General features: G+C 35.4%; 1 protein-coding gene across 1 annotated transcript in view; it reads left to right on the top strand.

Annotated features, from left to right (window-relative positions):
* The first annotated feature begins 16,520 nt into the window (after positions 1–16,520).
* The window catches only part of LOC145676651 (uncharacterized), a 30,761-nt gene continuing 20,014 nt past the window's right edge, over positions 16,521–27,267 (top strand). Inside the window, exon 1 of the mRNA XM_081747496.1 lies at positions 16,521–16,729. Within this exon, the coding sequence (XP_081603622.1) occupies positions 16,603–16,729 (127 nt within the window). The 5' untranslated portion in view covers positions 16,521–16,602. The remainder of the gene's footprint in view (positions 16,730–27,267) is intronic.

Below are 27,267 nucleotides of genomic sequence, written 5' to 3'. Positions count from 1 at the left end.
ATAAAAATATCACATTTCAGTTTTATTTTTATGTTTTTTTCTCTTTTTAGCTTTATGTTCTTGATTTTGAATATTGGTACCAATGGAATTTCGTTTCTGACCAAAGTTGTAATTTAAAGACACTGACGTCTAAAAGTATAAATAGTTTTCAATATACCACATACCAAAAATCTCAGAAAAATATTTCTTAGTCACGGAGATACATCCCTTCAAACAATGCAAAAATGAGCTGCTTAAGTCATGGGACAGAAACAAGCGTTCTGGCATGACGTCATATCTCCGTATCCCTCTCTGAGTCATTGAAAGCATCAGAGGAATCCTATCATATTGCATTTTCTTACTGTAAACTACAAATAAATGTAGTGGAATAGTGAAAGAAAAAGTGACGAAATAAGTTACTATATATAAAACTAACGTCTTAATGAGACCTATTCTCGTACTTTAAAATACATTAAAAGTCATCAGTAATGTTTTATCAGTACAAACATTTTAGATACCGGTACATGCAAGCAGGATTACTTATTATTGTATTGCGCCAAAACATAAGAAGTCTAAGTACTATATCAATTCAAATTAAATCCCGTGCAGTTTAAGAATATCTAAGCCACCGTATTATAACTTTTCTTTATTTTGAAAATTTGTCGTGAATCTCCATGTTATTATACTATTGCTACAAATAAGCACTTTCCGCACCATAAAGCTTTTAATGCCTTTTAAAAATTCTAATACATCCTTACATTGTTTCTACTATTTGCTATACATATTAGCAATCGGTCACCCCACCCAGTGTTGGGCAAAATCAATTGAAATCAATTGCAATTGATCAATCAATTGAAAGTAATTGCTCTGAAAATCAATTGCAATTGATTTCAATTGCAATTGATTTCAATTTGTAATTGACAATTAATTTCAATTGCAATTGAATTCAATCATAAAATTTGCAATTAAATTTTCGTCAATTGTTAATTGTTAATTGGCCACCAGGCAATTGAAACTTTTAATTGTTAATTGTCAATTGCAAAGGGTGCAATTGAAACATTCAATTGTTAATTGCAATTGACAATTGAAACTTGTAATTGTTAATTGTAATTGTTAATTGCAATTGAAATCAGCAATTAAAACTGAAGATAAGAAGATGTGTGTATATTGTATTGTCAACTTGTTACTGTTTTACATATTTCAAATAAGGTACTTATAAGAAATGCTGGATACCTACCATCCCTTTCCCCCCTGGGAAGAAAGCCGTGAAACTAAGTATTTTTTAAATATATTATGTTTATGGTTCTATCCCCCTCGAACGAACTCTATATATATGTCCGTCATGCATACAATAGGAATGAGCACGAGCGAGTTCGAGCAAGTTTTCTTTAAAACTCGACTCGACTCGAAGCAGACATCTTTGAGTTCGACTCGACATCTCGGCTCGAAAAATTTCCCCCAACTCGACTCGAATTCGGATCGAGTTTCCAGTCGAGTCGAGCCAATTCGAGCTAAATCCATTGTGTAGTTCCAAGTACTACTATCTTCAAGTATCCTACATAGACAATATAATTATCAATGATACTACTACTACTATAACTAATTATTATTATAACACCGTGTACCTGTATAAACATGGAATATAGGCGGTTTGTATCGGAATACTAAAAATTAGTTAACTGTCGATCTTGGTAGTCAAGAAATCTTCAGGAGGCAAGGACATCGGTCACGAGGTTCTTGGCTTGAGTTCAGGAGGAGCAAGTATTCGGGCTCGAGCCAAAAATTGTTAGAAGTTATGGGACTAGAGCCAAACATGTTTAAAACTGCTCGACCCGGGTTTAGGGTTGTCAACGACTCAAGCGGCTCGCTCACAGCTCATTCACTTATCGAGCCGAACCGAGAAGTGAGCCGAGCCAACAGCTCATCCAACATTGCCAGCTCGAGCTGAAGGCTCACACGAGCCGAACCGAACCGAGCTGATTGCTTACCCCAACCGAGCCGGTTCGAGCCATTGGCTCAGTTAAGCTAACTCGAACAGAGCCTATGGACTCGTTTCAACGGAGCTGGTTTGAGCCATTGGCTCCAATCGAGCCGGTTCAAGCCATTGGCTCAATTGAGCCCAGTCGATGGGTAATCCCAACCAAGCCAGCTCAAGTTGTACGCTAAGTTGAACCGAGCCGGGCTGGTTGACATCACTATTCCGGTTGGGCTTCTACTTTGGCTAAAAAACTGGACCGTGCAGTTCTCAGCTTTGATGATAAGAACTACAAAAAAATATATGAAATCTTTAGTTTTACGTCCCACGATTATGCCGGTTAGGCTAAAGGAGACGGTGATGATGGAAAATGAATGAAATGAAGAAAGTGGGAGGAAACGGGAGAACCCCGAGAAAATCCACGAGCACGGTGTTTGTCCACCACAAAGTCCAAACTGCGCGAGCTGGGATCGAACCAGGGACCTCAAACACCGGAGGTGAACGTTCTACCACTGACCCACCGCGCCCCCTGGTAAGAACTACAGTATATACTTATATTGGTGCTCACGGCGTCATTAACTTGATCCACCACCAACGAATTTCGAGAAACTTTGTTTTGCATCTTTTGTGCGTGTTTTGTGTCGCTTTGTGCACCTATTCCCACATTTTGTGCATCACCGGAAGTGGGTCAAAATGGGTCTACAAATATGACGGAACAAATTATTGCTCTTCCGCCACCAATGAATATCGAGGTCGTTTCCTTCACATCATTTTGTGCCGTTTTGTGTGTCTACTTCCGTTTCGTGCGTCACCAGAAGTGGGTCAAAATGGGCTTCCAAGATGGGACGAAAATGACCAAGAGTTCCGCTACTATCGAATTTCAAGGTCGTTAATTTCACACCGCGTACCCTTTTGTGCGCCTATTTCGACGTTTTGTGCGTCACTGGAAGACGGTTAAAATGGGCCTCGAAGGTGGGACGAAAATGACCCACTTCTCCTCCACTACCGAATTTCGAGGTCCTTCCTTTTGCATCGACTACTGAATTTTCGTGCTGTTTCGTGCCCCCATTTCCACGTTTTGTGCGTCACCAGAAGTGGGTCAAAATGGGCTTCCAAGATGGGACGAAAATGACCAAGAGTTCCGCTACTATCGAATTTCAAGGTCGTTAATTTCACACCGCGTACCCTTTTGTGCGCCTATTTCGACGTTTTATGCGTCACTGGAAGACGGTTAAAATGGGCCTCGAAGGTGGGACGAAAATGACCCACTTCTCCGCGACTACCGAATTTCGAGGTCCTTCCTTTTGCATCGACTACTGAATTTTCGTGCTGTTTCGTGCCCCCATTTCCACGTTTTGTGCGTCACCAGAAGTGGGTCAAAATGGGCTTCCAAGATGGGACGAAAATGACCAAGAGTTCCGCTACTATCGAATTTCGAGGTCGTTGATTTCACACCGCGTACCCTTTTGTGCGCCTATTTCGACGTTTTGTGCGTCACTGGAAGACGGTCAAAATGGGCTTCGAAGGTGGGACGAAAATGACCCACTTCTCCGCCACTACCGAATTTCGAGGTCCTTCCTTTTGCATCGACTACTGAATTTTCGTGCTGTTTCGTGCCCCCATTTCCACGTTTTGTGTGTCACAAGAAGTGGGTCAAAATGGGCTTCCAAGATGGGACGAAAATGACCCACTGTTCCGCCATTATCGAATTTCGAGGTCGTTAATTTCACACCGCGTACCCTTTTGTGCGCCTATTTCGACGTTTTGTGCGTCACTGGAAGACGGTTAAAATGGGCCTCGAAGGTGGGACGAAAATGACCCACTTCTCCGCCACTACCGAATTTCGAGGTCCTTCCTTTTGCATCGACTACTGAATTTTCGCGCTGTTTCGTGCCCCCATTTCCACGTTTTGTGTGTCACCAGAAGTGTGTCAAAATGGGCCTCCAAAGTGTGACGAAAATGACTCACTCCTCCGCCACTACCGAATTTCGAGGTCCTTCCTTTCGCATTGACTAGTGCCTGTTTTGTTACGTTTTGACCCTATTTCCACGTTTTGTTCGTCACTAGAAGTGTGTCAAGATGAGCCTCCAAGGTGTGACCAAAATGACCCATTGTTCCGACACTATCGAATTTCTAGGTCGTTTCTTTTGCATCGTTTAGTGCCTATTTTTTTAAAAAAGTTTTCTGTACCTACTTCCTCGTCTTGTGTGTCACCGGAAGTGAGTTAAACAGGCCTTTAAAGTGGGAGTTAAATGGCTCACTGTTCCGCCACTATCGAATTTCGGGGTCGGTTCTTTTGCATCGTTTAGTGCCTGTTTTGTACGTTTTGTGCGTCACCAGAAGTGTGTCAAAATGGGCTTCCAAAGTGTGACGAAAATAACCCACATCTCCGTCACTACCGAATTTCGTGGTCCTTCCTTTCGCATCGACTAGTGAATGTTTCGTGCCGTTTTGTGCCCTTATTTCCACGTTTTGCGCGTCACCAGAAGTGTGTCAAAATGAGCCTCCAAAGTGTGACGAAAATGACTCACTCCTCCGCCACTACCGAATTTCGAGGTCCTTCCTTTCGCATTGACTAGTGCCTGTTTTGTTACGTTTTGCCCCTATTTCCACGTTTTGTTCGTCACTAGAAGTGTGTCAAGATGAGCCTCCAAGGTGTGACGAAAATGACCCATTGTTCCGACACTATCGAATTTCTAGATCGTTACTTTCCCATCGTTTAGTGCCTTTTTTTTTTAAGTTTTCTGCGTCTATTTCTCGTCTTGTGCATCACCCGAGATGAGTTAGACGGGGCTTTAAAGTGGGAGTTAAATGGCTCACTGTTCCGCCACTATCGAATTTCGGGGTTGGTTCTTTCGCATCGTTTAGTGTGTATTTTGTACAGTTCTGTTCGCCTACTTCCACGTTTTGAGCATCACCAGAAATGCGTCAAAATGGTCGATCAATGTGTGAGGATATAGAGCCGTTGTTCTGCCACTATCGAATTTGGAGGTCGTTTCTTTCGCATCGTATAGTGCCTGCTTTGTACTGTTTTGTGCTCCTATTTCCACTTTAGTGCAACAACGAAAATGGGTCAAAATGGCCTACAAGTATAGCGGAATAACTTAATGCTGTTCCGTCACCATCGAATGTCGAGGTCGTTTTCTTCACTTTTTTTTTTTTTTTTTGCATGATTTGTGTTGCTTTGTGCATCAGTGGGAGAGGGTCAAAATGGACCTTGAAAGTGGAATGGATATGTCTTTTTCTGCCATATTTGTAGGTCGTCTTTGACCCACTTTCGTTGGCCTACAAAACGTGAAAATATGCGCAGTAACGGTAAAAACATGCACTAAACAATGCGAAAAAGCGACCTTGAAATTCGATACTGGTGGGAGAGTGGATCATTTTTCTTCCCACATTGAATGCCCATTTTGACCCACTACCATTGATTCACAAAACGTGGAAATAGCTTTACAAAACGGTAGAAAACACGCACAAGATGATGTGAAGGAAACGACCTCGAAATCGTTCCTGACGGAACAGCATTAACTTGTTCCACCATATTTGTAGGATAACATTGACCCATTTCCGGCGACGCAGAAAACGATGAAATAGGCGCACAAAACGACACAAAAAAATTCCATGTAATTAAGCTAAATTTCCATTTAAGTTTGTAAGCTTAATTATATGGAAAATTTTATACATTTTTCCTTTCCTTTGGTCTACTTTACGTTGATTTGGGACTTTTAAATTTCATTCAGTTTTCCACTGAAAAGTATCTATAATTCAACAAGGAAATAATTTATTAATTATAATTATTATCTATATAATTGAATTCATTGTAATTTGTTCCATAACAAACACTTTACCATTTCGTACTAGCTGTTATCCCCGTTCTTCGCATGGATCAGATAAAATATCAATGTAAACGAACTGAACAACGGGAGAACAATTAAGAAACATTTCTAAAATTGGATATATTTTGTGTGAATATATATCCAACAACGTACATGTGTTTTCATTGGGAAGGTCGATGGGGGCTGAATTTGAACGTATACACTATCGGGGGTGTCACTATACGTCTGAGCAACCCCAATAAATATAGATTCGACACAAATTTTACTACTTTTACATGTCCCGGTGAACCACCCCTCAGACCCCCTTGGTTCGTATTGTGAAAAAAATCTCCTCTGGCCCCCACCAACCCCCAACCAATACCGCGAAAACTATGAATGTGACACTAGCATCTGCCATTTTCTACTACTTTTTACATATGCCGGTAAAAGTCCCTATAATCCTCTGGTTCCAATTAAAAAAAAAACAATGCCTCTGGCCCACAGCCGTTGGGGGCTGTATTTGGAAGTCAACGCCTGTGAAAGTATCACCATTCATCTCAGCGACAGCGAAAACTATGGATTTGACACTAATATCGGTCACTTTCCATTATTTTTACATGTCTCGCAATTCCCCACCCCCGATGACTCCCGGCCCGCATACAATGGTGGCTAAATTTGAAAATCATCGCTAATGAAAGTATCACCATTGATCTCAGCCACCGCGAAAACTACGGATTTGACATCGGTCATTGTGGATTATTTTTACATGTCTCGTGATCCCCTTTATAATGCCCCCCTTTCTTAGCTAATGGGGGCTAAATATGAAAGTAAACGTGGTCTTGAGTATCACCATTGAGCTCAGCTATCCCGGAAACTATGGATTTGACATTAATATCGGTCATTTTCGATTATTTTTACATGTCTCGGAATTCCCCCCTCTGGTGACCCAAGGCCCGCATACAACGGTGGATGAATTTGAAAGTCATCGCTAATGGTAGTGTCGTCATTTATATCAGCAACCGCGAAAACTATGGATTTGACACTAATATCGGTCATTTTGGATTACTTTTACGTTTCGGTATCCCCCCGTTGACCCACGGCCCGCAGCCGAACACGGTGAATTTGGAAGTTAATGCGATCGGAGTTTCACCATAGATCTTAGCGACCGCGAAAACTATGAAATCGACACTGATATCGTTCTACTTTTACATGTCCCGGTAAACGCCCCCCTGAGACCCCCTGGTTCGAATTTTGTTGAAAACGCTTTGCCTTGGTGTGGGACCTGGACCAAGGTATCTTTGACCAAAATTTGGTAATTCTCGGTCGACTTTTCTTGTCCCCAGGCCGGTCCCGGTAAGCGTCCCCTGGAGACCCCCCTAGTAAGGAATTAAAACAAAACTATTCGTCTTGGTCTGGGGCCTAGATCAAGCTACCCGTGACCAAATTTTGAAAAGTTTCGGTTCACTCGTATGGTCCACAGGCCGCACAAAGATAGACAGACAGACACACGAAGAAACTCTATTTTATTTATATTAGAAAAGTCAGATCCGCCGTTATTGTATTAGTGCGGTGCTTGAGCGATTGATCGTAGAAATTCAAACTCCGATGAGTGATAATTTTATAGGCTTGTTTTATTACAAGTTTAAACTCTTTAGTCAGTAGAGAAGAGGTCGTGAATCATGGGTCAGAGTTGATGGCAATGGGTTTTGGTGGGTCTGTGGGTCACAGTTTGTAAGTGTGGTTTATGGTAGGTGGTGGGTCAGAGTGGGTCACGGTGGGTCGTGGGTCACGACGGGTGGTGAGTCAATTGGTCGTGGCTAAAGTTTTCATTGTCCCACGCCCTTTCTGAACTACTGTGTTGAAAATTAATCAGTGAAAATCAATTGCAATTGATCAATCAATTGAAAGTAATTGCTGTGGAAATCAATTGCAATTGAATCAATTGCCAATTAATTTCAATTGCAATTGAATTACAGAATTCAATTGCAATTACTTTCCACTGCAATTACTTTCAATCAATTGATCAATTGCAATTGATTCTCCTTTTTCAATGGCCAACTGCAATTAACAATTAACCATTACTTATTTCAATTGTTAATTGCAATTAACAATTAAATTTACAGATTAATTGTTAATTGTTAATTCAATTGAAATTTGCCCAACACTGACCCCACCCAATTGCTACAACTATTCTCTCATAATGCTATAAGAATCGTATTGTATAGCGCTTTATTTATTTATTTTATTTATTTATTTATTTATTTACTATAACTCTACAAGGGAAATGCTTTCCTGGTCTCCGCGGCGTTTTGGAGTTGAAAAAAAGCTGTAGCGAATAGAGGTAGATGGTTAGCCTGCAGAAAGAGCATCATGAGCAAGAGAAGTGCTCATTTTTTTCTTCTGACCTTGCAAACATTTTTATCTTTGAAGGATTTATTACAAGAAAGCAAAGAGAGAGAGAGAGAGAAAAATATATATATTCTCACATATTCTTAATTTGTGCACATTAGATTTTTTTGACATGATCTCTATATGCAACAGCAAAGACCTATGTTACTAAAAGAATAGGGAAATTCGACAGCATGATTGTTTGACCATACCTTACACAGAAATCTTTGAAACTGAAACTCAAGTTACCAAAAAATATATATATTGGATAAAGAAGTAAATAGCAATTAACAAAACTTCTTCATGATCCACAGAAACAACAATGTATTTTAAGCTATCAAGGGCTGATCACATGGTACGAACAAGCTTACAATAAAATTTTATACCTGCACTTTAATGAAGTGCAATGCATCGATTTTTATGTCCAGCATCGAATGCGTTTATCTCATCTCCTACTGCAATATCTATTACAAGTTTTCTTTCGATTGAAAGGAAACAAAGATCACTTAGCGACCGTTTGACATTCAATTTCTTAGACATGGTTTAACCCGTCTTAGACACGAGAAAGAACGCTCACATGGTGAACTAGATACATTAATGGTGACAGCAATTACGGTTCAGTAGGGAATTTCATGAAAAGCAATTTTGAAACGATCCATCACTTCAGTAAACTGAGAAACGGAGGAATTTTGCATTTCTTTTAATCCTCATAACGTTTCAAAACTTTCTGGAGAAGTTTAAGTTCCATCTTTACCCTATCGAGATCACATCCTTAATAACGTGCAAGTGGTTCAATTTTCTCAAATGAGAGAAAGGTTTACTTTTAGGGTGAAGACTGCTTATCCCACATAGAATACCTGTATTTTCTGTAAAACGCCTATTCATTTCTACAAGTATTCTGTCAAGTACGGGAAGAAATATCCTAAGTCTGTAGTCTTCTTGGGATTGGATATCTTCTTCCTCAACTGACATTCGCTCAGTCATAATATACTGACGTAAATGATGGGGCAGTGATCGTGTTCTGGACATTGGACCCGTTAGAGATATACCGTTATTTTCAGCACGACTCAAAGACTCATTCCAATTTTTTCGAACTCCTCGACTGTTTCGAATATCAGTAAAATAATCCACTGCACCCTTCGTAACTAAAACAGCATCAGCCAGTGTGCTCTACTTATTTTGTAGATAATCTGACAATCTTTTCAACTTTCCAAGAAAAATGTGAACAAGTTGAGTTGGAACACAAACTGAAAATTCGCTTCACTCAATAGACGTCTTGCTTCAGAAGAGCGACTGCGGTTTTCATTACTTATCTCAGCAAGTGTTAGAATAATTGCCCTAAACGTTTTCTTCATAGCCACACAAGCTGCAACCTAAGATAAACGGGTTAAAATATTTCGTTAGTGGTTCAGAAGATACTTAATGCCATAAATAATAGGCTACTATATATTGAATACCATAAAAAGACAGTACATTAGAAGCCGTCATTTCAGTGTAGTATCACTGACGACACCTCAGTAATATACAAAGGACACAATGACCGATTAGTGGAAGATCATTATGATGATGCAGTGTCCTGCTCGAAGGTGCCCGGGCAAAGTGAACCCATGATGGGGCTTGCCTTAGCCTTCCATGGAACGATGATAACATGCTAAGAACGGGACCTAGAGTGGGATCCAACTCATTTGTGTTCCCACTGGGAATCGAATCCGGAACACAGCGCAGCACATACAAACACCGGCGTTTTAATTGAGTGTGTGTGTTAAACTTTAATTCATTAATCACGACTTTTGGCATCCTTATACTACTACAAGTATCTGTCTTAAAATCATTGTTCATTGCAGAGTTAAACAGAGTCCTAGAGTCTATTACATTACAATCGAAAGTAATATGTATTGCTTTTGAAGTACAGGATGTCACCTTCATTATACTACTTCTGTTGGGGTATAATTTTATTTTTGATTTAAATTATCTAGGCGCCAGAATTGTTTTTCCATTCGCCATGACGCCCGGGAATGTTTGAGCTTGAAGAAGAGGTATATTAGCAGAAATTCATTATGTATTTCATATGTTGTTACTTTGAAACTTCAACTTTTTCTTTTCAATGACCTCACACAAGATAGGTTCTAAGCATACTAACATAGGTTTGTTTATATTCTTTCATTCGTCAGCTCATAATGTGAGTAATGTTTGGTACCTAGGTATATGGTGGTACATTTGCAAAAGATTATATCTTGACAGTATGCGGTTTGTATGTTTGCGGAGATCCACAAGAAAAGAACACAACATAAAAACAAATGTTTGAAGAGTTCAATACTATGTTAAGTTTCATTGGTCTAGATTGGTTTCCCATATATTGCTTCATTCACTAGAACAGAATATTGTAGTCATGACGTATCACAAATGTTCATAATTAGAGAAGACTCAGTAGTGGAGTGTATACCTCTGGTGCGAAGGGTCCCTGATTCGATCTCAAGCTATTGAGTATATGGTAGATAACGTCATGTTCGTGTGTTTTCTCACGATTATGGTGTTTCTTCACACATGATAATCCCGCTAATTCTTTTATAATCATTCACTCTCCTTAATCATCCGGTTCTCTTAGACTGCATAGAATAAACATGGGGCGTGAAACTAGAAATTTCATTCAGTAATCAGCCAATTGGAACTAATTTGTCGTAATTACTTTGCTGTCATATTTGTTTATTTGTTAATTTAAATGTTAACTTTTGTGTTCAAAACACTTCAATCGATATGTAAATGTTCACTTGGACTAGTATAAACAATTTACAAGTATGTTCCATTGGCTGAAGAAAACGACTGTAAGCGCGAAAATATGGCAAAATAATATTGTTAATGTTTAAAGTAGTTCGATAATAGCACTGGAAAATATTCAGAAAACTCATGAACATAATTATCATCTTATATTTGTTCGTCTTAGTGTTGAATTCAATGGAGAATTTAGACAATTTTTACCTGGGAAAATGATTTCTCATTGCTAAATTTCTTCTCGCTGACCCCAGAACGCATAACCATCGAATTCACTACGAACTAGCATATCAGAAATTAGCACTCAACTATCAGTTCACCATGCTTCTATACGATTTTTTTTCTTTCTTAGGAATGAACAAACTTCGCATCGTAAGGTCGGTTGTTAACAGGAAATTAATTAGTGAATTAACTTAGGCTGCAAACAATGCCTATTTACGCAAATTTACTAAATAAAACTACTGTGACAACTATCTTCATGTGTTTATACGCGTACCATATATTACAGCTTTTAAAAGAACTGGGAAACTTGGATGAATTCTATGTTCATAGACATTGGTTATGTGGTGCTATTAAGGACGGTAACACTAGTTAAATATTTAAGTGGTTTAGTAAATTCAATGCATTCACTTTATTACTGAATAATATCAACTCATACTATAACAACACTGGGAGAAAGGAAAGCAGTATGTCCTCAGTGATACACTATTGGTGTTAACGATGAGCATTCTTAACAACTATCTCGAACTCAGCTCAAAATTTTAAAAAACATAATTATGTGATAGTTTGATAATATATCTTTTCCTTCCATAATAAACACTTAGGGCTAGAAAACCGCCATAAATATAATCTGAACTTTCTCATTTAAGAAAAAAAGGAAGAGGAGTCTGCTGACTTCAACCGTCAACTGCACTGTACATCTTGCAGGATCTAATGTTACACCGCTGCATATACCCTATTCAATCTTTGTTCACGAAGTTGCTGGGTTGTAATAACAAATAAAAGAAACTAAAACAGTGGAATCGAAAATTTTAAGAAATTAAAGTTGTAAAGGGGTCAATTTAAAAATATGTAACCCAATACAAATGATATAAAGGACAAGAACATCGTTTCCCTTTTCAAAAGAAGTCATAAATAGATACGAGGGGAAGCCGAAACTTGTTATCAAGAACCTACCTGAACGTCGTATGTCACTATTCAGTATATTGATGACTAATCTACTTTAATGGAGATTCTACAGCGAGAAGAAACCACATTTAACCTAATCTTTAAATTTATTTATAGTATTAATTTATTTTAAATTTTCCAATTTACATATTCAGACATTATAACAATTTGTTTAGATTAGATTAGATTACAGTTTAGTGTCCTTTTCAGCAGCGAGGCTTATGAGACGAGGACCAGCAGCTTAATGTGGCATCCGAACCACATGACCTTCAACCGGGAATTAAACCCGAGTTTTCTGCTCCAGAGACTAGTATGATAACCACATAGCCACGAGGGAGCTCTCAATATAATTTGTGTTCTCGCTTAGAGGAAGGTAATCAATGCAAAGTTTTCTCACTGTCAGTATCTTCATTGATTGCAGATGATATCAAATAAAAAGAACCACATTATGTGTCGTAACCAATGATAGAATCTAGGACCCTTGATTATAGTGCGAGAAAATAACTCAAATAAGATATGAAAAAAATTCTTATCTTTTCATACTTATTACACAATATGTGAAACTGCCATGGTAAAAGCTTAGAATAAGGGTAGATTTTCAGACCTTTTTAGTCCTGTCTCACTAATAGTGTTGTTAGGATAGTTGATGGTATGGAGTATCTCCGACTTTTTTAAACGAAGAAAAGTTTCGACGAGCTTTGAAGTTTCGATTTACACCTTACAAATTTTCTTAATACGTACTCTTAACAAAAGAAATTCTTAATAAACCACTAATTTAAAATAATAAATCAGGATTTCTATTTAAGTACTTGGAAGTATTAAAGTGTCCTTTCAACGTGGCAATAAGAGCGATACTCGAACCCCAATTTTTTGGATTGTTATTGTTGACATTACAAAGCAATCGATTTATCCAAACATTACTTTTATTTTAATTCCATATGCTTATTATTATTACTTTATATTCTAAAGAAAACCGATTTTTTTATCCTCAGGAATTACGTAAAATCTGTTACATTACAGCACATCATAATCAGATAAAATGCTTCAAACTATCCTGAATTCTACAGATTCACGTCAGTCAGTTATTTGACCTTGGGAAATATATTATTATTTCCATTTGAAACCTGTCTTAATTATTGCTTTGGGCCAGAGAAGGTATAATGAATGTATTGCACATCATGTTCGTTTGTAACATGATTAAATCTGTTATTTTTTTTTTTCAATGAATTGAGTGCTACAGTGTTAGCTGGCATTACAAGAATTCATTTCCTGAGGAATTTCCTGTCCCCACCTATAACGAGCAGATCAATTATTGCTGATTTCATTTTATACGAGCGGACTACGGTAATACCGCATTTTCACGTTTTGTGTGCTCTGAAACACGTGTTTTAACCTAAAGCAAACTAAATTTGATTTTTTAAAAGTTGTATACTTTCTATTATGTATATTTCAAATATGCTATTGGCGTTCCAGAAACTCGGTAAATAACTACGACAGCCGGGGCAAAGCAAGATCTATGTACCCTCTCCAGTTACAAATAATTTTCTTTATTTTCAAACTAAAGATTCTCAATTTAACCTCAAAGATCCTATTTTACTAAAGCGGTATTTAATATACATTTTATTTTGATATAAAAATCTTGTTTAACATATCTTTTATTTTTGTTTAAAATTTTGTTTAACATATCTTCATTAGTAAGGATATAAGTGAAAAACATTATTTCAATTAAAATAGTTATGGTAAAAGAAGTATAAAATGGGAAGTTGAAACAAAGAATTAAATTTTGCTATAAGATTCTATTTTATCTGTGTAAGCACATTCTCACATTCGTAAGATATTCAGTAATTCAACAAAAAATCTATATATTTTTCGAGCTTTCTTCTGCAGCAAATAAGTTTATTATATAAGATGTAGCAATTTAAGTAATGCAAATTTATTTTTCATCCCTTAAAAATATCAAACTTCCCTTAAATATATAAATATATATATTTTGGGAATATATAAAGTATATCGTTTACCCTACGGTCATATTGAAGCATTTTTTGTAAGTTCTAGTTTACTAAGTAAGACTTCCTTTATAGGAAGATAAATGTTCTTAGCCGTTAAATGTTCTTATGAATATCGGGTGCAAGACTGTCGCTGCCAAGTCGGTTTTTAAATTTTTATCAACTTATAAAGTATGACACTTCAATTTTCTACTTTGTAAACAGGTTTTTCTTCAATGATATCATCAATCTAAAATACAACTCTTTTCTTTATCTCAATTTTGAAAAGTTTTATCTTCTATTTTATGAATCTCAAGATCAAATTTAAAATTATTACGTGCGTTTTCTTAGTGGTTTTGTCCAGCGGTTCTATATGTTCGTTTCCATTTTTTTTCATGTTACTGTCAAAAGTTGTTACTTTTCTTTAATTATATGTATTTGACTTATTTAGTCAGTATTTGGCGTTCGAATGTTCAGTGCAAGCTCTTTAGATCATAGGAGACGACGATTATTGATAAAAGTGAATGACTGTGAAATTATTTTTTGTGTTGTCCTACTGAGAATCGAAACCAGGACCACGTGCAACAAAAACTTTCGTGCTAACCACTAAACCAGCGAGGCCAAATTTCAAATTGTTTACGTGAGTTCACACGAGTCATCCAGAGCATAACAGAATAAAATTCAATTGCCAAAGTTGTGAAAAAAAAAGAGACGAAATTTGTACTTTCGCTTAAAAACATTGAAAAGCTTTTTATTATATTATAATTATTATTTACAATATCTGGACGTAACTTTTTTTAAATTCTGAAAAGACTTCAAAATACAGATTATAAAACTGAAATGTGTCCAACATGACCAAAAGTGGGCTTGGTTTTCTTGTGCACTGAATCCACCATATAATGGTTTACCGAGTATAATATAGTTGATTACATGTGTTACATAAAATTTCACAGGATAAGTGATCGATTACAAAATTCTATGTACGAAAATATAATTAATAAATGTAGAAAATAACAATGTAAATATTTGAGATATCAATTTCAAATATAATTCTACCAAATCTCCAAGAATAGACTTAATTAAAGATATTCTGCTTAAGTTGAAGTTTGGTATTTTAATCAGAAATGTTTAAAATCAGTGTAAATGTCTGTACGTTAATCACAGTATTTTCCCCTACATTTCCTACATGTATTTTGAGGAGCACAACAGTAACAGCTATTCAGTTAATTCATATGAATTGATTAAATCCAAATTTCCAACCTAAACATAAATTGAACACTATAATAATTAGAGGATTGTCCGTAAAGTTTTATTTTTCGTTCATTATCGAGAGTTTAATTATCGTAAGCATTTTGCTAAGATTTAGAAAATAAGATAGTCCCAACGATAAAACAAAATAATATTTCAAAAGATTATCTTCTTCTGTGATTATTTGTCGGTTCAAGTCGTCTTTGGCCAAAATGTTAATATCCATCTCTTGAATTCAACTGAATGATTGTAAATATTATTGCCAATACCTGAAAGTATATTAGAAAGTTTTGAGAAATACATTGTAAAGTGCTGGCAATGAACAAACCTTCCTTCTGAGACTTTCTGAGATTTTCTATAAGTGGAGAAATCATACATTTTCACTTGGATTACAAAATCATCTGAAAAAAGGAGGAACGATTTGCTATAATTAATTTTGCTAAAAACACAGATAAACATGTTTCCAACAGCTATATTTGCTCAATAAAATTCTCCCTTCCGAATTAATCCCTGTTTTCTCATATAAAAGCACTAGCTTTTCAAGATATGTTGCTTTAAAGGCATTGATTGTTTGTTGAAATTAAATTCGGTTTTCAGACCCAAAGCTATATGAAACCTAGACCTACAGTTTAATCTGAAATGTAAAGCGTTCAATCCTCTTCTAATAGAAATCAAACCAGGGACCACGTGCAAGAAAGTGCGCCCGTTAACTATTAGACCAGCAAGTATGGTTAGCTTTTAAACTGAGAACGACAGATACATACGGTATATATAGAAGTGATAATAGAAGTATTATCTTTAAATTTACTTTTACTAACAACTTTATAGTATATACTTGTCTTTAATTTTTCGAAGTGCGTATTTAGTTATCTACCGCTCATTGTGCCAGTTCATACGAGAACGACACTACAAATCATTCAACCTCCGACAATTAACAGAATATGGTCTATCAACAGATATATGTTTTTTCCTCATTATTTTAAAGATAATCCGCAGATGGTTCATTATCCTGTAGATGACAGCCATACTTCGTGTTCTGTTCTTCAGAAACAACTTGTCCTTGCCCACTATAAATTTCTACGTCATCCTTAATATCCTTTTCACATGAAATGTATTTGTTTCTAATGTTATCCTTTGTAATAACGTCCCCTCCTTATGTCCCCTTCCCCTGCCCATATAAATAACAATCACAATCGAATATTTTACCACACAGATATTTCAAGATCCCAGTAGATACCTTTGGGACACCAACAGCAGCCGTAGAAACCTCTCTACAATGAGAGGGGTTTTGGTGTGTGGAGTGTTATTCGCCACCATCTTACTGGTGAATGTATCCACACTTCCTACAAGCCGTGGGGGTTCGTCAGCATCCGCACCTGCTGATTGGACTAAATATGTGCAAGGTACGTTCTTAAATATTATAGACTTATTTATATGACTGTTATAAGACTATATTCCACAAAATATTTTGTGTGAAAATGAGTGAATGTTTTTATACAGTGCATTCGTTAAGTCTCTCCACGGCAAATGGCTACAATGTGACACACACCATTTTTATTGCTTAATATACGTCTCAGTTGAAATATGAAGTCTAACCTAGTCCATGTCTATGTCAGACATTCCATAACGTAACATATATACAAGCATAAAAGTGTATGTTTCAATGAACCCACATCCACTGCAAAGAAACTTTCTGAACACGTGCATGAAATTGAGGAGCAATTAGACCACGACAGAACTCAAAATATCCAGTTCCTACAAAGGTTACAATATCGTGTAATAAGGTTGATTCATATGCTTGTTAATTCAGTGGAGTGAATTAATAGTATTAGCTTGACTGCCTTGCATTCGGGACATCTTCAATCCAAATATACCTTATATTCGTTTGCTCCACAAGGGGAAAAATTAGGCTTTTACATTTGCTTAGTGTGTTTGTCGTTTCATTTGTAACTCCCTGTGTCTTGAAAATGAAATAAGATATCAATATATGATTTATAATTCGGAATCAGTACCCTCTATTTACACGGGATTTTTCGAGTAGGTTTGTCAGTGATGTAGCAAGAAATGTATTTTGAAAGGATGAAGCTTTGCTGTTTCGAAGAACAAAAAGAGCTATTGAAAAATGGCATTTAGACTCGAAAGCATCAAATTCGGTTTATCTGGCAAGTGTGAATATTACGTGCTGTCCATAGTGTAGCCAAGAAAGTATTTTGCTAAGGTTTACAATAGAGGTGTCCTTCCTGCTAGTCTACTTGCTAGCGGCGCTCCTTTGTAACCCGGGATCCTGATGGGAGAGCCTTGCAATTTGAACGCATTACGGATTCTACCGTAAATTGTAGGTTCACGTCTCGTATAATCTCGGTGCTTAAAAGGAACAATGAACTCCAACCAACCAATCCAATAGAGGCGGTTTTAGAGCGAGTGACGTAAAGAAAGTAACATCTGAAGCATTCAGATCCCTAATTTGATGTCACCAGTACTCTGTTGGCTAGTCAAGAACAGACCTGACCAACATTATCTCTAAACAGATTTTGTCTATAATATATCCTAAAGTACAGAATAATTTAGACTTTTTTTATCTCTTATCATAAGAACACCCTTTAGCGCACGAAGTCTTGGCTTTGATTCCTGGTGGAAAGAATAGAATGCATTCAGATCGCACTGTTGGTGTTGTCCACTTTAGCCTTGCTGCTGATAGAGAATGTAAACACAAATTAATGAACCAATCTTCCCATAAGAACAAAGCAATGTAGTAAAATAGTTATGGATAACACCTTGGTCGCGTCATTGTGCCCAGCGTCATTTTTTTTCATGAACTCACTCACCATCATTCATAGGGTTACCCATGAGACGAGATAGAATTTCTGTAACGGGATACGAGATGAGATTGATCTTTCCCAATAGAAACAGATACACTTCTATTTACGTTCACGGGTACTTTTCAAAACAGGACAGCCTTATCTCTTTTGTCGTAGGCAACTCTCATTCATTTGGTTTTAAAATATGACTCCTTTACCTCCAAAACATAACGCATGGTGTTAAACTAAATATTTTATTTTCATAAAGATAAAACTCGACACGGTAAGAAATCCTTTTGTGCTGGTCTTATAATTACTTTATCCAAATTATAATTTAAATTTCATTTACCGTCCTTAAATTCTCTCAAACACTCCATAAATAGTAAAAAAAAATCACCATTTAGTTTAATAGTTTTAACATTAAGAAACAGGAAACAAGACATCAAAATTTGGAGATGGTGTTAATCTATTATTTACAATCTAAGAAGAAACAAAGTACACTCAATTATGACATCAAAGAATTAGTCATTTAGTGATAATATCTCGCAAGTATTTTTAACTTTGGTTCATAGCTTATTTTAATTACAGAACAAGATTTAACAACATTCCATATTGTTCCTTGTTTTTCTCAAATACTGGTATATTTTCTTAATATCCAAAAATATTACAACAATTAGACAGGTGATTGTACACACCTTAAAACAATATAAAGGAATACATTATTCATAGAATCAACTCAATCGCTCAAATCAAACAACATTTTCTTGAGTCAAGTTGAGATTTTGAGTTTTGTGTCCTTAAGTAACACGCAAGTTATAAAAGACGGGCCTACTATTAACGTAGGATTCAAACCACCAGTCCAGTGCGGTTGCAGAGACCATCATACAAGATCAATTCTCATAGTACAAGTCGTATCCTACCACAGTATTTCACCTCTGTGAGAGCTAGATTACTGTACAGCCACGGTCCCGGACCCCGGCTGCAATTCTCTTTGAGACAGAAGCTGAGTAGGGTCTTTGGATATTTCTTAAATCATTGAATAATACTTTTACCTCGTCATCTTGGATATTTTGTACCACCTTACATATTACCGATGCACAATTGTTATATTTCTTTTTTAAAAACATCAATTAAAATTCCATTAGATATTAACTGAATCATTTTAATTTACAATTAATCTCAACGATCACTAGCTGTAAATCAGTTGAAAATGAAAATGGGAGCATGAAAATGAAGGAATTACTAAAGAGGAGTTAAGAGTAATAAATGCATGTGAATGATCATGAACTTTGAAAATATGCTTGGACATAATATCGTCCCTAAGATCCCTCAATTTAGGATCGAACCAAGGGTATTACACATCAAAGGTGAACTGTCACTGATCCACTATAATCTACGCTTCCAGTTTAGTCTGAGGGTACAATCTCAAAAGTACAACAGACGAATACTACGTCAAAAACGAAGAAGTAAACTGAGGAAAGAGTACATCAAAGTTTGTCAATATTTGGTGAACAATCTGCCGGTAATGGTAGAAGTGTTGTGATGATGATGTGCATGTTTCTACCATCAGATTTGACACCAAGTAGTGAAACAGAACAATTACACTTAAGAAATTCAAATTTCACACTTTTAAGCACGGCAATCATTACGGTTATTTATGTAGATTATAAATGTAAAGTAATATTCTTTACGTATTATCTAAATGTCGATCTATGCCAAATATTTTTACACGTAGATGCACATATCATTACTTCTACTTTATATACCTACTTTGACAAAACCTCCATAATGCTTAATAGTGTTTAATAGCTATGTTGTATTTTTCTTTTTTATCAAATTGATTTATATAATGATTTTTTTGTTTTGAAATAAATTGTTGGTGAAATTTTAATGGTTTTATTTTACTAATTTGTTCTTCAAATCTATTTAAATCACTTTTACTTCATGAAAGTTAGATCTTGTTATAAATAAATTTTATATGTAGTATTCGATTTCAACTTGAGTAATATTAAGTTTAAACCTAAGTATATATGTAATGCAAATTTATTTTGAAACCGGATGGGAAAGAAGAAATCAGTAAAATCATTGTGTGTTTGTTTCTCTGTCTGTGTGCACCTTGGAGACCAAACCAGTGGACCGAGAACTACCAAAATTCGGTCACGGGTACCTTGGTCCAGGCTCCAGATCAAGACGAAGCGCTTTTTTTAAAATTCGAACCAGGGGGGTCTCAGGGGGCATTTACCGGAACATGTAATAGTAGAAAATGACCGATATTAGAGTCGAATTCATAGTTTTTGCGCTCGCTGCGATCAATGGTGAAACTCCAATCGCATGAACTTCCAAATTCACCCAATTCGCCTGCGGGACGGGGGTCACCAGGGAGGGGGAGGTATACCGAGACATGTAAAAGTAATCCAAAATGACCGATATTAGTGTCAAATCCATAGTTTTCGCAGTCGCTGAGATCAATGGTGACATTTCCATTAGCGATGACTTGCAAATTCAGCTACCATTGCATGTGGGCCGGGGTTCAGCGGGGGGGGGGATACCGAGACATGTAAAAATAGCCCAAAATGACCGATATTAGTTTCAAATCCATAGTTTTCGCGGTTGCTGAAATGAATTATGATACTCCCATAGGCGTTGACTTCCAAATATAGTTCCCATGTGAAGGATGGGTATATTCAGCTAGTTATCACATATAAATCAACTAGCTGAAATTTTGATTCTTCGCACGAGGAACATAGATTTATGGAAAATATTTAAACCGCCTTTAGGAAACGGATTTGAATGAAAATGTAATGATAAAAACCCATGACGTACATTATTATTCGCAGAAATTTTAAGCCCTTATCCCGCTTATTATACACCCTTTAATGAAAGTGATATGACATGTTAAAATTCCAGCTTGAGGTAAGTACTATCTTTGTTCCGGAATTAATTTCAAATAAGTCAACCGTTTCCCATGACGTAGTTACAAACAACAGACAACTCCAATTTTAATATGAAATAGGAAATTATAGAAAATGCCACCCTTTCCTCCTTAAAACGGAAATTTTTCATAAACAATGAGTCATGTTTCCTCTTACTTTTAATGATGATTTTCTATACTGAGTTCCATGTTCCTAACTTAACAGGCTAGTGAGATAATGTGTTTTGGTTGAAATACTGAACTCCGTCTATGCTTCTTTAAGATATTTTCTTTACTGAAGGTGACATGATAAAATCTCAGCTTGGAGTAGTATGTTTCAAATTAGTTTCAAACGGCCAAACCGTTTCCCTGTGATGAAATCACAAATATTAGGCAATATCACTTCTAATGTAAACAAAAAAACTCCCCTTCCCCTCTTAAAATGGGTATTCTCAAAACTGATGGCGCACGGATCCATTTATTTTTAACTTGGAGTTTATATATCTTCCTGTCTTCACAAAATCGTGAGATAATTAATATTCGCGTAAATTTTGACATCCTGCTTTCCCCTTAAGATATGCATTTTAATCAAAGTAATAGAAACAAAACCCACTTTGAGGTAGGTGGCAACTATATCCAGAAAGAATGATTGCAAATTAGTTCAACCATTTCCCCGTAATTCATTACAAAAAAGATCAATTTCATTTTTATATAAGAGATAGACTAGAAAAGTAAAGATGGCATGAGCTCAGCACCAAAGTATTTTGTTATTTGCTGCTCGATAGCTTAGAACGTGAAGAGTAGAATATATATATCAATTTTCAGATTATTATCGCGTTAAAAATGTTTTGTTAAAAGTGTAGCCAACAACGCGAATTCATTGATGGATTAACAATTAACAACAATAATAACGATTTTTATTTAATTTGGTTTCTTGGAATTTCTAGTGCCACAGCCAGAAACTCACTATAACACTATATATATATATATATATATATATATATATATATATATATATATATATATATATATATATAGCACATACATAACACATTGAATAAAGATGCAAGTGAAAAAATAATTGTCATCATGTCATGGGAATATATATGATAGACCACCTTCTGCTTGGATAACATACAAGAAAATTCTAAAATGTATACTATATACATAAATAGGAATACAACGAGGCGATATAAATCGTATATGAGATACATAGTGAGATATTTTTCGTTGCAATGTACAATATAGTTTCTTTTTTTAAGCAATATACAGTCTGGACTTTCAGCTAGCACAGAATTGTTTTATAAGTACCTGCAGGAGTGATTGTTCATTTTCCTTTACAAATAATAGATCTCTTGGTGATGTTTTGTGAGCTGGAATTCGGAATAATATTTTGCTCAAAATAAGCTGACTGTTTAACTTAATTCCAATTAATTTCGCAATAACATTGTGTTATTGTATTCCCTTCTTGTTGCAAGAGATTCTAGTTCAAGGTTGTCAGAGATCCTGTTATAGTCTTAGTAAAAGTGATATAATATGAAATGATGTTACAAATAGCTAATAAACCACTTCTGTACTCTTTGAATGATTTCTTTGTTTAATTTACATATATTAAATCAGACTACGCAGCCGAATTTTAGCTTAGGTCAGATAATATAGATAGATAGATAAATAGATAGATAGATAGATAGATAGATAGATAGATAGATAGATAGATAGATAGATAGATAGATAGATAGATAGATAGATAGATAGATAGATAGATATAGATATAGATATAGATAACTTTCCACATTTTTTTAAATTGGAACATTCCCTTAAGATTTAATCCTTTAGCATTTGCACCTCTTTTATTATGTCTCATACCTCCCAAAAATTAGTTTATTATCGTATATTATCCCAAGATCATTTATTTGTTCCACCTTATAATAATAATAATAATAATAATAATAATAATAATAATAATAATAATAATAATAATAATAATAATAATAATAATAATAATAATAATAATAATAATAATTGATAAATCGGGGTCTTTTCGAGACTTGTATGACTCTGGTCGAGAAGAGCTGCCAGCACTGAGGATGTGGTTTTATAATCCAAGTCTCTTGGAGGTGAGAAGTGTTGTGGGTGACGGCTTCTTCTATGAAGGTTGATCTTGCATGATGTGTTCATCAACCAACTGCACGGCATTCAAGTTTCGTTCGTGGGTTCGGTACCCAAGTTAATACTTGATTCCGCCTTCATAATCTCGGTGTTGTATAAGAACACAAAACGACACAAATTCAACTCTGGGCTCCAAAAAAATTATGGCTTTCGTTTAATCGAGTACCCGGACACTTGCTGCCCTTAATATTCCCATTTTTGAGATCACATTATTATTATTATTATTATTATTATTATTATTATTATTATTATTATTATTATTATTATTATTATTATTATTATTATTATTATTATTATTATTATTTAAAGAGCTGCATATGCAGTTTGTATGTTAGAGAAAAACCCATTGAACCATGCCTATAATGCTCTCCTTCCATAGATAACCACCATCTCCTCACAGCATCATCGTTAATGTAACTTCTACCGTCTGCCATGTAACAAACCACCGCGGATGCTGTGGTTTTCTATCTTCCAGTCTTCCCATCCCCTCCGCCCTCCGTCTGCCGTACGCCACTTCCTAAATGATTTCACAGAACAGACATTTGTAGCTTTTGCAGAGCGCAGAGGAGAAGGAGGGGAAAGAGGAGACTCTGCTCTCGGACGAAGTTTTAAGCTTTGGAATATCTCGTTTTTACTACCTGAGGGAGTTACTCTGGGAATATCAAGGGACAAGGCCAAATGCTTGCCGAAAAGATCTACAAATCATTTTTATGCCTGTCCGAGATGTGACATAAACATGACACAACAGCCATATTCTCACTTGCTAAAGTACGAAATGTCAGAAGCATCTTTTCTGGTCTGTTATGTGTACTTTATGAACAACAATTACCAATCATCATCGTCTAAACATTCATGGTACTTACGAACACTTGAATGCAAACACACGATGAAGCGTCAAAGGCAGTACGGATTATTGGACTTCGAATTGCAACGATGAAACGAACTTTACTGCAAACGAGACGTTCTTTACAACATGCTTAACTTCTTTCAACTTGTACAAAATAACTATTATATTTTTTTCTTGCAGAGTATCATGATCGCTTTTGTTTCACTTAAAAGCATTAAGACTATTAGATGAGAGTTCCTAACGTTAGTTGTTTATGTACTTAATAGAGCTGTATTTAACTTATCACAATTTCTGCTGCTCATGAAAATTACTTCTCTTGATCTCAATCGTTCAATAATATTTTTGTTTAGTGACTTAAATAAAGAAATTAATCCTGCTTAAACGACTTGGCTATGAAAATTAAGTAATATTAAACATTATTTCCAAAAGTTAATAATAATAATAATAATAATAATAATAATAATAATAATAATAATAATAATAATAATAATAATAATAATAATAATAATAATAATAATAATAGCAGTAGAGATCCTTCACGGCCAAGTGGCTAATGCACTGTAAACTGTATGCCCCATCTCAATGTTGTCGATGTTCAAGAAGGCATTAACATTTAATGAAATATTCAAACGGAATGGTTGCGAACGAAAATATGCTACAGATAGAAAAATTCGAATCGATTCTACGTATTCAGATACAATATTAGAGATCATCTGGTATGACGAACAAAGATATAGATTTAGTGTATATATTATTACCTATAGTTAAATCATATAACACTGTTAAGAGAAAAGAAACACTTCCTTCATCGGTATCCAGTTCTTCTCTCTTATTCTTACGTAAGTGTGAAAGCAGACATGAAGGGTGTGTGTATGGTTGTGTAATATGGTGGAAACATACTTAATGAAATCTAATAAATATAAATTTTAAATCATTTGCTACTTTCGAGCAACGACAGAAGAAAAGAAAGTATGATAATTGCGAAAAGAAATTGAAGTTGAGATTTCAATGGATTTACATGTTTATAATTTTGTTCATATTTAATCAATAAATGTCCTCGTAATAACTACACCATAACATATTTCAGTTTGAGAAGTGGGATCAACTAATTTTTGTGTAATGACCTATACTTCTTATCTTGATTAGAAATCTAATTATAGTGATGTGCATGGTAACGTATTCCATACTATTATACAGATCGTTCATTCATTTACTTCGTAGGCTATTCTGAATAGTGAAGTTTTACAATTGTGTTACTATAAAATATTGAAATTGAATGATATCAAGTTTTTATTATTTTCACTTGTTATTTTTAATGTTCAAAATAAAGAATTGCAAAATAAGAAATATATTAAGGTATCAATAAAATTGTTTTACAACCAGGTTGTATAGTTACTTTGACAAGTTGAGATAATATTCACCAAAACTTCACAATCAACACAATAATATTAGAGATAAACAGATAAATACTGTAGTTGTACTGATAACAAATTAGAATGAAGCCTATGGGGAAATTAAAACCAATTTAAGCTTGTACCTACTGCTACTACCCTCGAAAACTTTTTATTGTCGAAACAAAAATCTATTAAAACTAATTATCTAATACTTGAATATGAAAATTGGTCTCTAAAACGCAAAGACCAGATACTAAGGGGTTCCGAAAGCAAAGTCAAAGAGAGTTCTTCATACCAAAATGAGATGAAAAATAAATAAATAAATAAATAAATAAATAGGAAATTTTGTAAAATCTCAAATAGCTATAGGTAATCAAATAAGATATCTCTTCGGGTCGATTTTCAAACTTCAGTTTAGCACCGTTAAGTTTGAAGGGTTTAGTACAAGCTAATGGTCTACGTTTTTAAGATTCAGATTTTAATAATCCTTTAATTGCTCATTGTAGAAAATACAAGAACTTAAGTGCACGAACAAAAAATACATGTTCCTTCCCGGTGGTCTAGTGGCAAGTTGGTGTGTGATGTAATCAAACAATCTGAGGACGGTCGTTAGGACAAATTCATTGGAAGTTCGAGTTTCTCTGCAGACCATGGGTGGATTCTTAACTGTTCTTGAAGTTTCTGTTTTGTGTCCCTGTCGTAATGAATAAACTAAAGGAAAAAGAGAAGAAAATGACCAAGGAGACCAACGACCAAGACGAAACGAATTTTAAGAGAATAATAAAGAAAATAGTTAGCATGGGTGATGCATGGGTCCATGAGGTCCTGGATTCCATTCTCGGTACGAGTGCACTGAAAGCATCACAGTTGTTCGGATTCCATCTTAAACTGAAAATCCAAGTTTTAGTCCTGAAAAGGGGTGCTAAATTCCAACCAACCCACCAAAAAGAATGTGTATATTTTATAGATCCTACAAGCAATAATCAAATTATTTTACATTATAACTTAGAATTATCCACAACGTGAGAAATATTATATTTCCTAATCTAGTCAGGTTAAACATGTGTATACTCAAACTTTGCATGAATACTTTCCCCTTCTACTGCCTTTCACTCTTTGGTACATACATACGTTTTCACGTGTACCTACATATATAGTAAAATATAGATGTATGTGTTTAACCACTAAAAGTCTCTTTCGATTAACTTCTCTGTTACTGTATAACGATACATGTTTAAACGAGATTATCTACAAATTGTTCTCATAAACACAAACAATAACTGCATTAGGAACGTGTATATCCGAGGAAATTGTTATCGAGTTACATACATTTTCCTCTCTTGCAGTGCATGGTTAAGTAACTACGAATAGGCTAAACGGCCTTCATCCTCTCTGGACATAGACACTTTCACCAATGCTCATTTCAAATTTTCCTACTCATCCCTAACAATGAAACAATGTGATCATATGCACCTGTTTCACACTCTTCTAGTCCTTTCCAATTACATTACAAGGGTTAAGAAGAGGGGAGAAAGGGGGAAAACACGAGGAACAATTCCATTTTCGAAATTCTGTACGAATATGAAGTGCTTTTTTCTACACTGACTGCACCCTATTCCTTGAATTTCGTACTACTTTTCTGCTCATATACGTGTGAACAAAGAGGAAAATTCTCTAACTTTCTTTGACCACCAAAGTCTTCCGAGAAGTTATTCTAATACGCTGTAATACTTTTACCAAAATATATGATGGACCATTCGAACTTCCCTATTTCTAGTGACTTTTCTTTTACCATCAAACGTAAACTCCACATAGTGTTACT

This window comes from Thermobia domestica, chromosome 2, assembly GCF_964235325.1.
Source record: "Thermobia domestica chromosome 2, izTheDome1.hap1.1, whole genome shotgun sequence".
Classification (NCBI taxonomy): domain Eukaryota; kingdom Metazoa; phylum Arthropoda; class Insecta; order Zygentoma; family Lepismatidae; genus Thermobia; species Thermobia domestica.
The sequence above is the reverse complement of the archived record's forward strand: the minus strand, read 5'-3'. Positions and strand labels throughout refer to the sequence as shown.